Source organism: Bombus flavifrons, chromosome 6 (genome assembly GCF_040668555.2).
Source record: "Bombus flavifrons isolate JBK064 chromosome 6, iyBomFlav1_principal, whole genome shotgun sequence".
Classification (NCBI taxonomy): Eukaryota; Metazoa; Arthropoda; class Insecta; order Hymenoptera; family Apidae; genus Bombus; species Bombus flavifrons.
The window spans coordinates 747,607-763,004 of record NC_138447.1 but is presented as its reverse complement, the minus strand read 5'-3'; the positions used below and the strand labels follow the sequence as shown (position 1 = coordinate 763,004).

Genomic DNA, 15,398 nt, shown 5'->3' with positions numbered 1-15,398 from the left:
CGATATAGCTTATAGTTAGTTTAAAAATTATTGTAACTGGACTGCGGATCTTTTTGTAATTTAAAGTATGATATAAGAACCTATGTAGAAATACAGAATATTTTAACGGCGAACGAAAACGAAAAAGAAGTATTATAAAACAAAGTAAAATATTCATTTTATTGATTTTATTGAAATTACTTAATAATATTGCGTATCATGCTCGCATATGCTTCTAAAAAATATGGAAAATATGCAAAGCGAACACCTAGCAAACACCTAAAAGTAAGATAAATTTATATCTAGGCCCTATTTTATTATCAATTTTTCATAAAAATATATATTTGCATAAAAATCTGCAGTCTAGTTATGACATTACAATAATTACATATACAAAAAGTATCATTGAGCCGTTTAGTAAACGGTACTGCGGAATTGGTTCTCTTACACGAAAATTTATAGTATAACTAGGTAGATGTTTAGATTTCGCATTGTCATGAACGTTTCGTAAGTACTAAGAGTATTTCGTAAGTACTTTTAATGCCGTGATCGTTAGTACTGTTTTAAAATCATGTTAAATATTGTTTGTATATGGCTTCACACCTACATTCCTTTTACAACGAATTATTTCTTAAAAACGAATATATGCTATTTCTTTATGGAGATGTTTCGTTTTTTAAACGAGACGTTTCGTGCAATAACGATTGAAATAAATTATACGACGTTGACAATTTTTGAGCTATGCATTGCTACTTATCTTAGGGAAGATAACCGAGAAATTTTGTCTAGTAGTATTTTAAAGAATTTTTTAAAACTACTTATTAGTATCACTGACATGATTATAACTCGATAAAAATTTTATTTATTTGAGAATTTATTTAGTCAGTTTTCCATGTCAACCGCGCTATGAACTTTATCGAAATCGTTTTTGTATTGGGAATGTGGTTGCACGTGTTTACGATTGGCAGTAAAATCTGAAAATGCAATAAAATCACTGTCGTTTTAACTTCCAAAGATTCATGCGTAACGTTACGCCACTGCATTCCGTTATGGAGGAAAGAAAAGAAATCTGACAAACACATAACTTACATAACATTCATTAGTGAAACAAACATATTTTTATTCCTATGGTTTTCGCATCGCCACCATGTTACCTTTTGATTGTGAATTATTTTCGTGATCAACCTAGTACGACTCTATATAAACTCTTCAATATTACCTATGCATACATGCTATATATACATATAATATATACATATGTTTCATTAGCAAAAACTTAACGAAAAAGAATGCCACATCTTTTTTGTTGCACAAAGTTTTGCTTGCGATGAGCGCGCACATAAAGTTAACGATTCTCTATTTTTACCCATTTCTTCCCGTTTCGTATTTGGAATTGACTTGTCAGCTGCGGTTCCTGCTAAATAATAACTCGAATATCGTAGTTGATTTCGATTTGAAACGTATACATACATATCGATGTTGATTCGATCGCTAACGATCGACGAGGTATAACAGAAAAATGAGATTATTGGTAGTCTTATAAATACTTTTTAAAAGAGCGACGATTGATCGCTAAAGGTACCGTTAAAAGTTACGCTACATTTCTCTCGTACGTGGTACGCGTATTTTTACTTTTACACATTGCACGCTGAATTCCGGATCATCGATGTTGAAAATCTCGCCGACCAAGCGAGAATATTTCGTTAGGCAGCTTTGTTGAAACGAAAGTGGTTATGGTATGATGGCCTACGTTTATAGCACCGCGCGCAACATCCTAACAGCTACCAGCTAGCTAGATTAACGAGCGTCAGAATGAATTATAAAGACTGTCGCGATGACGTCTTTTCTTTCTTTTTCGTTCATCATAGTCACAAAGTATTGTGCAGAGGCGAAGAAAAATGAAAAGAAAATGCTACACGCCGACTACATCGGGAAATTTCTCACCGCCCGGTATACAAGGAGGGAAACGCTTGAAAAATTAAAACGCGTTTAAATACACGAGGATGAACTTTCGCCCTGGAAAAAGGTAGAATGTTGGTAAAAAGCTATACGGTTGTTCGCTGGTTTCCAGCATGGCTCGTGCTTAATCCTTTTTGTTTATTGTTTAACATCATTCGATTCGTGATGTTTACGGATAGAGTGTTTCGCTTCTTGGGTTAACGTAAATTGGAAAATTGTAGCTACGTCTATATAAATTTAAACATGCACAAATGTTTTTTGTATCATAAAATATTAAGTAGTACTTATATCATATATCATTCCTCATTTCTATTTTTTGCTTTTCAAAAGTTCCCTATTTTCTATTGCATATAATATAATTTGAAATGGTTAAACGCGATCAATAAAAAGTAAAAGAAAATCCCACTTTTCTCGACAGTTTTTCTGTATATTCCAATTACATGGCCATAAACTTTTAATAGGTATTATATTATACCTTAGTCGAAACAAACAGGTCTTCGCCGTCTCGTTTTGTTTTAATCAGTTATCCCCAGAACGTATTTACGCATTTCGAGAAATTTGCTGCGTTTAAGAATTTCATTGAACACGGAGACCCGTGTTCCAACCAATCTGTATAACTTTGCACCTGATGTAACTCGAATTTGCATACCTCTACTTTAAAACTTCAATTATCACAAATATCACAATTTTCATAAATATATTTTATGAAATATATATTTCTTCGTAAATCGCAGATTTGCTTTTTAAATCGAACATTTCTGGGCAAATCAAACTAGTTCTTTACAAAATAAATAATCATTACATTTTCTAATATTAATTGCTAAATAAATAAATAAACCACAAAGTGACGATACATTTCTTAGGAAAAATTGTAATATTCAAATTCCTAATTAATCTGGATTTTAATTAGTCAAAGCTATGTGCATTTTGATCTCGAACGCTTATGTACAAACACACAGCCGTGTCACCGCGTCGCGCCGTGTCGATAGTGCCTGTTTGTTAATTAATGTCGAACTGAACTCTAGCTTCATTAACTTCTTTCAGTTCAACGGAGTTCACCAACTATCAAACCTGATATGTAATCGATACTTCTGTTGTATTGAAACGGAGCTAGTAAATTTCGTAAATGACTTTTAGAATAATATCTTTATTAAGAATTTTAATATTAAACGCGCGAGATTAAATCATCATATGATAATATGAATTGCAGTAATCCATGAAACAAATTTATTGAAGTATGAATCGTTCCCCATGGACACGAAGCGGATCGTGTAATCAAAACGTTACCAAGATTCGATATACAGGGTGGTTGGTAACTGGTAGCACAAGCGGAAAGGGGGTGATTCTACGCGAAAAAAGAAGTCGAAAATATACAATAAAAATTTTTCGTTTAAGGCTTTGTTTTCGAGAAAATCGACTTTGAATTTTCGCTCGGTACGCGTGCACTTTATCACGTCTCGTTATAACGGATCTCACTGTAGATCGTTGTCTCGATGGAAAAATTAAAAAAAAAAACTAAAAAAATATTTTTATTCTATATTTTCGACTTCTTTTTTCGCGTAGAATCACCCCCTTTCCGCTTATACCACCAATTACCAACCACCCTGTATACTGTCTAAGAAAGTACACGTGTAGGTATTCTTCAGCTTGTCTTTAGAAATACATGCAATAAACACAGTTACCTTATTTTGCTCCAACAAAGGACAGAAAGACAAAATGATTTATGTGACTGAAAGCTCACGTTCGACGAATGAAATCGAATTTCCTACAAATAATACAATTTACGCGACATATTGATATCGTATAGTAACGATTCAAGTAGTCTTCTGGTATAGTGTTATCGTGTCGTTATATGTTCATGAAACTCGTTATAGGATGGCATAGTAGGGTATTTGATGTGCAGTAAGTGGCACACTGTTTCGTATTCCATAGGGATCGATCGAAGCAGTTCGCCAACATGACGCGACGTTCGAAACGTTAATTCGTCAGCTGGTAGTATGTCGAATATAGAGGCTTCCTCGTAATTTAGCAAGCAATTTAGCCAAATGTATTAGCCTGAGGCATCTGAAAGTAAAATTCAACCGTTTTTGGTTGAGATCGACCGCTTTCTATGCATTCCGAAGAAAATTTTCTTAAGAATCGACTTGCAAATTGGAAGGTTCAGGCGGTTGTTATGCCTGCGATGCAGCGAGTCGGATTCTTCTTGAGTCTATACGTTGTATCGACGTTACTTTTATACGAACGTTTCTTAACATCTGTTGATGAATATTTTGGAAAAATTTGGAAGAAATGGATTTCAATAAATACTTTTATTTAGTAGAATAGCGATCAAATGTTTCGCGTTACGATGTTCTCTCTTAATATACAACACTTGAAAAATTCGAGTAAAAGACTGAATATTTTTGTCAAAAAAAGGCCGGATATACTTGATTAAAAGCACGACCAGTAATTTTATTCTTTGAACAATGTTTTGTTTTTGTATTTAGCTTTATATTTTAAACCATTTTATTTAAAAAGCCGTCGATAATCAAACGTACTTAATAGGTACGCAGCTGAATTCGATATTCAGTACCCAGCATCTGTCGCTTATAAATTCTCAATTGGAATAATTCATCAATGTCGAACTGTTCTTTTAACAGTTCCTTTTATAGACCTACTCTCTGTTATTACCTATTCACAAACGAATGTTGTAAATAGTATTTAATTTATATTTATATATATTGTCTTATTCATGACCATTCGCAAAGTGCTATAGTAGATTATTAAGTAGCTATTTGATGTTGTACATAATAATATTATTTACTAGCTCATGTTACATCGTAGATTATTTTAAAAAGGGAAGACCAACTAAATTAGGAGGATCAGATTAATCTTAAAGTGATTATTCCATGAGGGAATCATCGCAATGTTAATTTCTTTAATTTGCAAATACCATTAGTTTTCAAGAAATGGTTTGCAATTACAGAAAATTTTATCATCAAATCGTGACTAGGTCATTATGGATGGTAAATATTCTTGCAGATCGGACGAAGGTAGGTGTATATGTTAGATGTATTTTACTTTATCTTTCGAAAAATTCCAGTAAACTAGACTGCGTTTATCTTTGTTAAAAGTTATGGGATTTCTGCTTCCCGAGGGATTCAACGATCTCGGATACAACTACCGGTAAAAAAATCATGTAGGACATGATTGCGTGCAACGAAATGCAAAAAATAAAGGAGAAACATTCGCGACCGAGATATCGAGGAAATCTTGTTGCCATTCAATGCTAGCGATTTTTTATGCCGATTTTTCCATCGCAGAGAGCGCTTTCGAGTTTGTCGTTGAAGACATCTACGAAGCGTTCGTCTCGTTCTGCCTATACCTTTGTTTTCAGATGCAACTAAAAACCATCGCTCGAACTCTAGCTCTTCAAATATTTTATGAAACTTTACGTGAATATTATACTATCAGTTATATCATATTTTGAACTTTCTACTTAGAACTGAAACAATTTTCAAGCTTAAAGCAAACATTTGCCAATTATCGAAGTTGATTAGCGAGTAGAAATCAAAACACGAAGTCAGTTAGTTTGTCAATAAAACCAATTATTTACAATTGCTGAAATAATTTTCTCAATTGCATGTGGCGACGCGACTTTCCGAATTTCACTTTCTATCTTTAATTGTCTCTATCCTTATTAGTCGAAGACGAAGGACGAAAGTAAACCTGAACTCAAAACAGCAATTTCTAATATCGCGCGTTCATCTCGCGAAAACCACGAATTACTCGATGGTGAAGGTGAGACGTGTAAGACAATTAATTATCCCAGTTAATCTAAAGACTCTTAATCCAGAGGCTGCTTCATATCCACCGTATTGTATCAAATCTTGTTTCAATCGTGACCTTTATTTTAGTTAATGACGATTCGTTGTCCTCTATGCCAAGTATAACATAGAAGAAAATTAGTTGGATTAGGTATCAGATACAGCGAATAGTTACATGAAAATTTATAAATGGACATATCGTGTTAACGCAGCGTTAGCGCTTAAAGGATTAAACAATTAGCGAAACCAAACGAAGCACGTTTAATCGATGTTTAATAAACAGAATTTATTTTGATAGGTTTTCGATAAATTCGCCAATTTTATTTTTTGAACCCACTAAACGCAACACCGCATAGCTTTTAATTGTAAGCAATAAACCATTCCGATTCTTGATTTTATGTAGTCGAGATGCGTGTCAGTTGAAGAATTAAGTCCGATTTTTAATCTTGGAGAATATTAATTTTGTCATCCATAACTTCAACTTTGGCTGTTGTTTCGACGGTTTTACATTCGGTGGATTACCTTTGCGACGTTGTAAATTTATAAATAATGTTTGATAATACCGATACATTATATCCTTAAATTTATTTAATTTAATTTATTCGATCTAGCTTATCTCTTTGTTCTCTGTTGAAGAACTCATACTCTTGTCACTCTGCCTATATTTCACAGTTTGTAGCAGAAAATTTCAGGAAATTCAGCTGGAGGCATCGTGATTATCTGTCTTAACTTTCCTGATTCTAAATTTTTAATTCGCTCGTTCTTTTCTCTGATTAATATTGGACGTTTCTCCTCCGAGATAAAAGAGATTCCTTGAGGCATACATCAGCCTGCGAAAAAGCGAACTGCCGTCTCGAAATAGGTCCTGCACGAAACACGACCAACCTAGTAATTAGAGGCGCGTAGTTAGAAAGAAGGTGTGCGTATATGTAGAGTCTGTACGTGTCACTAACTGTGCGCTAGCAATGATTCACAGTTTTCTTTCTTTCTCTGCCTCCCACGTGACTAGGTACAATGTTCCTTTTCTCTTTTTCATTTCTTTCTCTTCTTCTTTTTTCTTCTTCTTTTTCTTTCTTGCGTTCATAATACTGGGTAATCTATATCTCTTCCTATATACACACATATTGTATATATGTATTCTTTATTTGAGATAAATCTTAGGACTTTTATACGTACAAAGAGATATCCGATTATCTTACAGATAAACCCGCGTTAACTCGAAAGACAAGATTATCATAGAGCTTAAAGTTCCCTTTTTCCGTTTCATTTTATTAAGTTTCGAATATTTTGGAATAGAAGGAAATTGATTGAAAAACTCTGCTCCCAATTTTATATTGTGAAATTTATTTAATAAGGTATTCAAAGAATTTTGTGTATGTACATTTCATGATCGATAATGGAAGTTAATAGATTGATAGTTCATTCGAAGCTAAAGTGGAAAACTGAGAATTCGAGTATCTACCGATTCTCGGAGTTTAATCAAGTTTAATCAAGACAACTATATGAAGCACGAGTACAAAGGGAATTGCGTATGCGTACGTGCATTTTGGAACGTATGATTAAATCCCTTGATTGACATTGCGCGTTCATACAGTTACACATACGTTAGAAACACACATCGCGAATAAAATGATACACGTATATCGGAAGAATTTTTACATAATCGAAAGAATTTTGTACTCAGTTGAGAAATATGTATGAGCAACACATTAGAGCAAAAATATGGAAGTTATTCCTTTGAAACTGTCAAGCGAAATCATATTCATTAATAATATTCGCCACCTTTTGTCACGGAATTCTCTTGGAACTGTATATATACTAATTATTATATCCATAACAGAGAAAACTACGATACAAATACTCTTTTAAAATATCGTCTCTCAGAGTCTTTAAAAATAAATATAAACTACGAAAACACTAACAACAACGATTAGTAATTATTGATGAATTTTCAGATATCTCAAACGCAGAAAGCAGCTCAACGAAAGTAGAGTCGCAAGAAGCTTCACAAAAAAAGTCGCAAGAGGGAAAGAAGGAGGCAGATTCGAAAAATTCGAACGAGAGAAAAGAAGAGGAAAAGAAGGAAGAGAAGGGTACAGACAAAGAAAGGGAAGCGGCTGCAACCAGGATACAAGCAGCTTTCCGTGGCCATCACGCCAGGAAGAGTATGAAAGAGACTGAATCCTCGATAAAGCAGACGGGGACCAAATCAAACTCAGAGCCAACCAAAGAACAACTTCAGCAGGAGTTCCGCGCCGACGACAAGGGTGAGTGTCACGTGCGGACCCTCGAAATCGTTCCCAAAAGGGATGTCTTTAATTTTAGAACTCTCCTTTTCCTGCCAATCTCGTTCAGTCACCTTGAAAACATCCTTCGTTTCTCCTCGAGAGCTAAAGAGCTTTACCTCTCTGCCAACATCCTTTCTACTATACACATATATCTCGTATAATTCTATGTTATATGTATTCTATATAACGATGTGCCACTGAGATTGGATAATTTTGATGCATTAAAGTAGGTTTTAAAGTAAAGAGGTTAAAGTAGCATTTTCGCTCGTTCATGTTCTATTAAAATATAGATAAATATAAATCGAATATAAATCTATATAAATATAGTATAAATATAAAAGCAATATAAATCGATATAAATCGAAACTCTGAAGTATTATATACGTATATATGTATTTGATTAGTAGTGGTTCAGAATTTAAAATAACTAGCTGCACTTACATAATGCACTATATTTTTAAAAACATATTTACGTTTAAAATTGCAAGCGGTTTTAATAAACAGCAACAATAAAAGTTCATATAAGTTTCTGAAATTTCATTGATATTGTAATATTAATACGAACCGTTTTACTGAATTCTGGACGTTGGTATGTTCATCGTTATCGAAATAATTCATCCTTTCTCCAAAATTCAGCTTTCGATCGCACAATGTTATTACATTGTAAAAGTATTTACCATAACAAGCAGATGTGATTTATACTGTGTGCGTCTAAACACTTTGCATATATATTTATATTTTTGTCCACATACAATCAGCTCGTCAGTTTCGAGTTTATGCGAGCCACGATTTCATAATTTTACGTGCATCTTATCAGGTCAGTCGCGATAGAATTCCGACATACATATATCGTATTTTAGATAGAAAAATGGAATTGCCAATATTTTCTTTCGTTTTCACCATTGCATTATTAGAAATTATTGTTATATGTATGAAACTAATCATTTTCGAACTTTTTCCCGTAATAAATACAAAATAATTTCTGTTACTTGCACCCTTCTCACCATTAAGAGCATCACGAAAGTTTATTTTTCAACGGGACGTTATTTGTTTAATGGAATCATCATCGATTCTTTATTTCTTGTAACGAGTATAAAAAATAATAATTTAGCCAATTGCAACTATAGTGTCTTTACGTTTCCATTCGGTAATGAGAAAACTTCTCGAAAGCTTATTTGTTCATTTCACTGCCTTCCAACTATATTTCGACAAATTTAATGATTATAATTTAGTAGACTGTACTTTTTCTCTCTGTGTCGTATTAATTTAAACGAATACCTTTTATCAATAAATTTTATGCACGATAGGTACGATCTTATTTTTTGAATATGTTGTTAAATTAAATTCGGTAATTGGTTCTTATCATATTTTTAAATAGAAACTATGTTATATCATGTACTCGCCAGATCATACAGCCATGTTTGTAGTGTTGTCAGCAGTGGAAAAAGGTCACGAGGAGGGTTTGAGAAAAAGCTTTAGAAGAACCATATGCTTACATTTCACTTGTTCTTTCTTTTGTAACGATGTCATCACGCTCGATAGCCGTGTTATATACGAGATCAAATTTTGTAGTTCGTAAAGTGGATGGAGAAGACAGTCCGCAAACGAGAGTCGTCATAAAGTTGGCTGGCATTCTCCTCCTCGTGTAGCAGTTTTCTCGGCAGCGGTTCCCCGAGGGTCATGAAAATCTTCCTAAAGGTTGTTACCGTCACTGAATTTTGACTTGGGATCTTGGAAATTCCACGAAAATTGCTTGCGATTTTCAGGGCCGTTTCATGACCCAGATCTTCACGGCTAGCTCGCCTTTGCAACGTTCCCGGAAATTTACATATTCGATAGGATCCTACCTACGCTTCTGAGACAGGAAACGGACGTAAATATTCGGTTAGGCAATCATATAATGGTAACGCAGGATAGATTTCTTACTATTACAATTATTATGACAATGCGTAAAGATTCGTGACCAATGGATATCCTCGTCGGAACCGTTTAATGTCAAAGGTATATCGCAATTTTGAGACATATAAAGCGAATAACTTTGCAGAAGTTTGACACTGACGGTTTGCAAAATCGGTTGTGCTTTGTGTAACTTTATTTAGCGATGATTAATTATCTGGCGCTCGTCCGGCAATTGTCTTTCGTCCTATAGAAAATTTATATTGTCACGCCCCGTTTGATTAATTTATCCATGACTTAATTTTATTCTATAATCTTTTTATTTCAATAATCTTTTAGTCTGATATAACGGAACTTTGTGTATGCCGTCTAATTAATATTAAGAAATGTTTTATAAAAAAAATTATACAAAGAAAATTCTCTCCTGACAAAGATTGGCCAAATCTTTTAAGCATACATTGCATTAGATTTTGAGATTTTGGATTTGGAATAAACTTGTGCTATTCTTGGGTGCTTTTATCCTTGAGAAAATACCCTCGTACTTTTATCATTTTTAAACTCTCTTAATCTCTTCCCAAACAATTCTATATGACACAAGATTGTCCATCGTAAGCAAACAAAGTATTTGTTACAAATGCTATCAAAGTAAAATAACGTCTCTTTGATGCACCTTAAAAGTACATCATCGTTGACACGAGAATATCTTCTAACAGTTTAAATAATTTTCGTTTAATTTATCCAGTAGATATAACATTATCAAAAATGGAAGAATTTATGTTTTTAAAGTTGAACATTTCGTACTTCGATTTCGTAGCTTCGTTTTATATATCTAGCTTATTCGCGATATTATTGTTTAAAACAATGATTTATGTTTATTATTTATTAATTATTATTTATATTTATTATTTATTAAGTATTTATTATTGGGCGATTTATTATATTGTCGTTCACCATCTCGCTTTTTCGTGTAAAAATTGATTGTACTCTATATCGTTTGTTTTGCTCGTCAGTTAACGTGAATTAATTTACCGCCGGTAAAAGCAAACTTTTATCGGCGATGTAACACGATCCACCTGTGTCACTGCCTGCAAATTTACTTTACACATATGCTATCCTCCTCTAGGGAAATTATAGAAGAAATTTATTTACGCGTTAAAGTGATCGCGATTTCGATTGTTTTTAATTAAAAATAAATAAATTCTAGAAATTTCAAAATTGTTCTGATCGAGGTTAGAAAAATTGTAATAATAAAGTTAAGGATACAGGTAAGCTCAAATTGTGAAATCTATATCTGACAACGAGTCGAAAAATGTTTTCATAAACGTTCAATACTTATTTGATGACGATACATCATCACGTTTGGAAGATTGCTTTCACAAACTATCATTTATTCCACTGCTTGCTTATAGCAGTGGCTATACCACTAGTTAAAACAGTTCTATTTCCATGGATCACTATCGTTTGCGAATAATTATTTGCCCATAAAAGACATATCTTACTTAATCGTGGTAAAATCTAGCGACGTTAATGTCGACGATATTATTTTTTCTAACGGCACTAAATTATTAATAGTAATAATAGCAGAAATATCGTCTGTGTAAATGTACACATACATGTGCAGAAGGTACAAAGAGTAAGTGTAAAAGCCACCGTAGCGTGATTCCACGACTCTAGATCGATGGAGATTTGTAGAAAAAAGTTCATGTAAAACTAACTTTGAGTATTATTATCAAGGAGAAAATCTTTTTTCATTGCTACTTCATTATATTTTACACATCACGATGAACAAGTCTCAAAGGAATCATGGGTTGGAAATGATCCTTTCTCCCGGAAAAGAATATTAATAAGAATAAGTTTTAATAATTCTTAAACTAGCTTTATTCACAATGTGTTTACATCTATATTCACATTTAATGAGAAAGTAGCGTGCTATATACGAAAAAACAGGAAATTACAAATTAACTCGTGAAATATATGTGAGAATATAGGAATAATGGCAGATCTCTGCTTGCGGAAGACATTCCTTCTTTTTGAGTAAAATACGTTACAATAATTCTGACCTCGAAGATCATGTTCAATCAAGGTCAACTTTGCACGAACTTTTTTTACGAGTGTCCATTGACTCAGAGGCGTAAAATTACACTGCAGTGGTTGTTACACTTACTGTTTATACACCCTGTACATCGTACCTTCGGTAATGAACCTTCGGTAAAATTTTCTTCTCACTGTTTTGATATGCCACTTTATTTATTAATAAATTCATAACCTTGGTTTCACAACATTGGAAAGTAAAACAAAGCTTCATCATATCCTATTTGTACGCAAAGTGTTTACTGATCTCGTAGAGCGCCTCGATATTATGGAGAGATTCAAAATTAGTATTCCAGTGAGAAATCTGCAGTACCATGAAATTTTCTATTTATGTTCAATCACGTAACACTGAGTTTGCTTATCGCATCGGCATAAATCGCATGACCACTAATATTTATAATGTATTTTTTGCAATTGATATATTTTTTGAATCTTTTTCTCACATATCAGAAAGTCATTATGCCGTACCTCATTGTATCATAGTTTTAATTTTGGTTGTAAATAGTTGTAATGTTTATTTATATATATCAATATATATATTAACTTTGTATATTCCAATGGATTGTTCCCGTATATAATAAACAATAAACAATGACGATTTTGATCGCGATACTAATTAGTCACTCGTCGTTTCACAAAAGATAAAATTAATAGAAAATTTTCAGCAAAAGCCTCTTTAACTTTGCGGTTCAAGAAACACGAAATAATCCTAACTGACAGGCTGAGCACCGTGAAATAATGTAGAGTAACAGCGTCCATTAGCGACGATGAAATACTAGCGATGACGAAATCGAAATTAGACAATTTGACGATCGTTCTCGATGAAACATGAGTGGTTTTGGCCGAAATACGAATCTCAATTAATATTTATTTACAGATACGGTACGGAATGAGACCAGTGAGAATCGTTTTAATAACGATACAGTTACTCAGAAATTCTTAGCCACGAATGCTATTTGGCTACGTGATTTGTAATTTCCCATTAGAATGTCGACCATATTTTATCGCCTAAAATTGATCAATTGTACGTATATTGCGTATTATGTCATTTCGTGATGTAAGGGTAAAGAATAACAAAACACACAGTTTATACTTTGGCTCATAATATCGAGTTATATTCGTAGCATGAATCGAGGAAATAGAACAAAGACAGACCGTATTTGTATGAAAATTTAATTTTACCTCTGACTGTAATTTTATGTTATAAGCTTGTGGAATATAAGACGCACGATATTTCAACGTTTTGCTTTAGACATAATGTACAAATAGAATGTGTAAAATGGAGAATATTACATAACTTGCCAAAAATGGAAGACAAATTTATTCGTTGTTTAAAACGTAAAAAGAAAAATACGCTAGCAATGTTTATTCTTGTGAAGAGCAAGAGATTGAGTGAATCTTGGCTAATAGGTACTCACTCACAGAGACCAAAATCACAGAAATTCATAGACGTCCGTTGACATAGAGCAAATCCAGGAAAGTCGACTGACAAAGATTGACTAACAGAGATCGACTAATATTGATTAACTGATACAAAATTAATTCCAAGACATAAGAATAATGTCCCTCTCTATGCGATTAGAATATTTTTCTCGATGCAATTATAATTTTAAACTTGGAATTTTAGCTGATAAAAAGCTAAATTTCATATTTAATACAGTTATTAACGAAACATCTATCTTCGATAAGGTGAGAAAATGATAAAAGATCAATGATTAAAAGGAAGGTTAAAACATACGTAACAAAAGAAAAATAAATTTAAACGATGTGCATAAAATTGTCCTGCTAGGTCGAAAATGAAATGATTACGAACATTGAACAATATGAAAAAAGTAAAAAACAAAAATGGACCATTTAACGGCGCGATATTAGGCTATCGCGCTGTAATAGCCTAATATCCTAATGTGATAGCCTAATATTGCGCCGTTAAATGGTCCAGTTCTGTTTTTTTTTACTTTTTTCATATTGTTCAATATAATTAAATATTGATTTTAATTCTTGTTGACCGACCATCCGTCGATCTTTCTTGTTTTGTCTTCGTTTCCAGCTTTTCGATATTTCGACCGCAAAGGAAACTATTTTTTCCGGTAGAAACTTCCAAATATAGTCCCGGAAATATTTTTATAAGAACTAAATGTAGAAGCAAAACACAGTAAGTGATATCTTTTATCATCGTAAGATATATTATACTGATATGAGAGTTTAGTCGACGATACTTTATTCGATACTTGTGTAATTAACGATTTTGCTCACGGTGCAAATTCGGAGCAACTGTATTTCGCAAACGGATCAACTGCAAGTCAGTTGAATTTGCACAATACCGAATTCGAAATTGATCTTCGATTCAGAACTGGGTCAGCCATTGTTTTTTCAAAGCGGTCGACACGATTCAACGAAATGAACAGTGGTTAAACTTGATTCCGAATGACAGGCTCTCGCTGAGACTAATGTGCTTGTGTGAGTGTGAAAACCATTTTCCTGTTTCTTGCCTTGAATCCGTAAGAGATTTCTAGATTTTCTCAAAAAATACAAAATGAAATAACAGAATCTATTTTTAAAAATACATTGCATACTAAATACTAGATGTTTCTAAAATTTTAGGCAAATTTTTGTAAACTACCTGTACATTAGATAATGAACAGGCACATACGTAATATCACTATTAACCATCACTATTACCACATTTTTCCTTTTTCGGCGATATTTCTGAATAAAATATATACTGAAATAAATAAAATTCTGAGAATCACGTTTCGCTCTAAAAATAAATTTCCTCAATGTCAAAGCAGTTTTTCGTAGGAAGACACTTTTATACTGTCAGTGCAAAAAGCTTGAAACTTGGAATCCCGTTTCCTTGACTTGACAAGGCCAGAACGTATCGATCCTATGCTCGTCTATCGATATTAACTTAAGAGCACTTTTCTCTTTGGTTGACAGAGCTTTGCGACGCGGCGACCAAAATCCAGGCATCTTTCCGTGGCCACATGTCGAGAAAGGAGCAAGCTACAGCCCTTGTGAAATCGGCGGAGAATGCCGTCGATAATGTCGTCTCCAAGATGGAGGAGAAGGTGAGTTCTCAATTTTATTTCTTTTATTCGTTTAGAAAATATGAAACTCGCTAACACGGATATCGTAAATATGGTAAAAGAAAACGTGAAATAATTTTATGAATGGAAATATCAAAAAGAAAAAGCATTCCAAATGTTTAGCCCTTCTTTTACCATTTAAAAAGTATTTCAATACTTATACAGGAAACAAAACAGAACTATACAGGAACGTTGAATTGGTACTTGAAATTCGACATTTCTATGTCATTTTATTCGTTTAATGCGTTCAGTATGCGATAAAACTTATTGTATTAAAAACAGAATGAATTTTA

At 33.2% G+C, this 15,398-nt stretch overlaps 1 protein-coding gene across 1 annotated transcript in view; it reads left to right on the top strand.

The window, feature by feature from the left end:
• igl (IQ calmodulin-binding domain containing protein igloo) overlaps window positions 1-15,398 on the top strand; it is an 83,713-nt gene that overhangs the window by 36,016 nt on the left and 32,299 nt on the right. Inside the window, exons 2-3 of the mRNA XM_069115633.1 lie at window positions 7,700-8,011; window positions 14,957-15,087. Of these exons, the coding sequence (XP_068971734.1) occupies window positions 7,700-8,011; window positions 14,957-15,087 (443 nt within the window). The remainder of the gene's footprint in view (window positions 1-7,699; window positions 8,012-14,956; window positions 15,088-15,398) is intronic.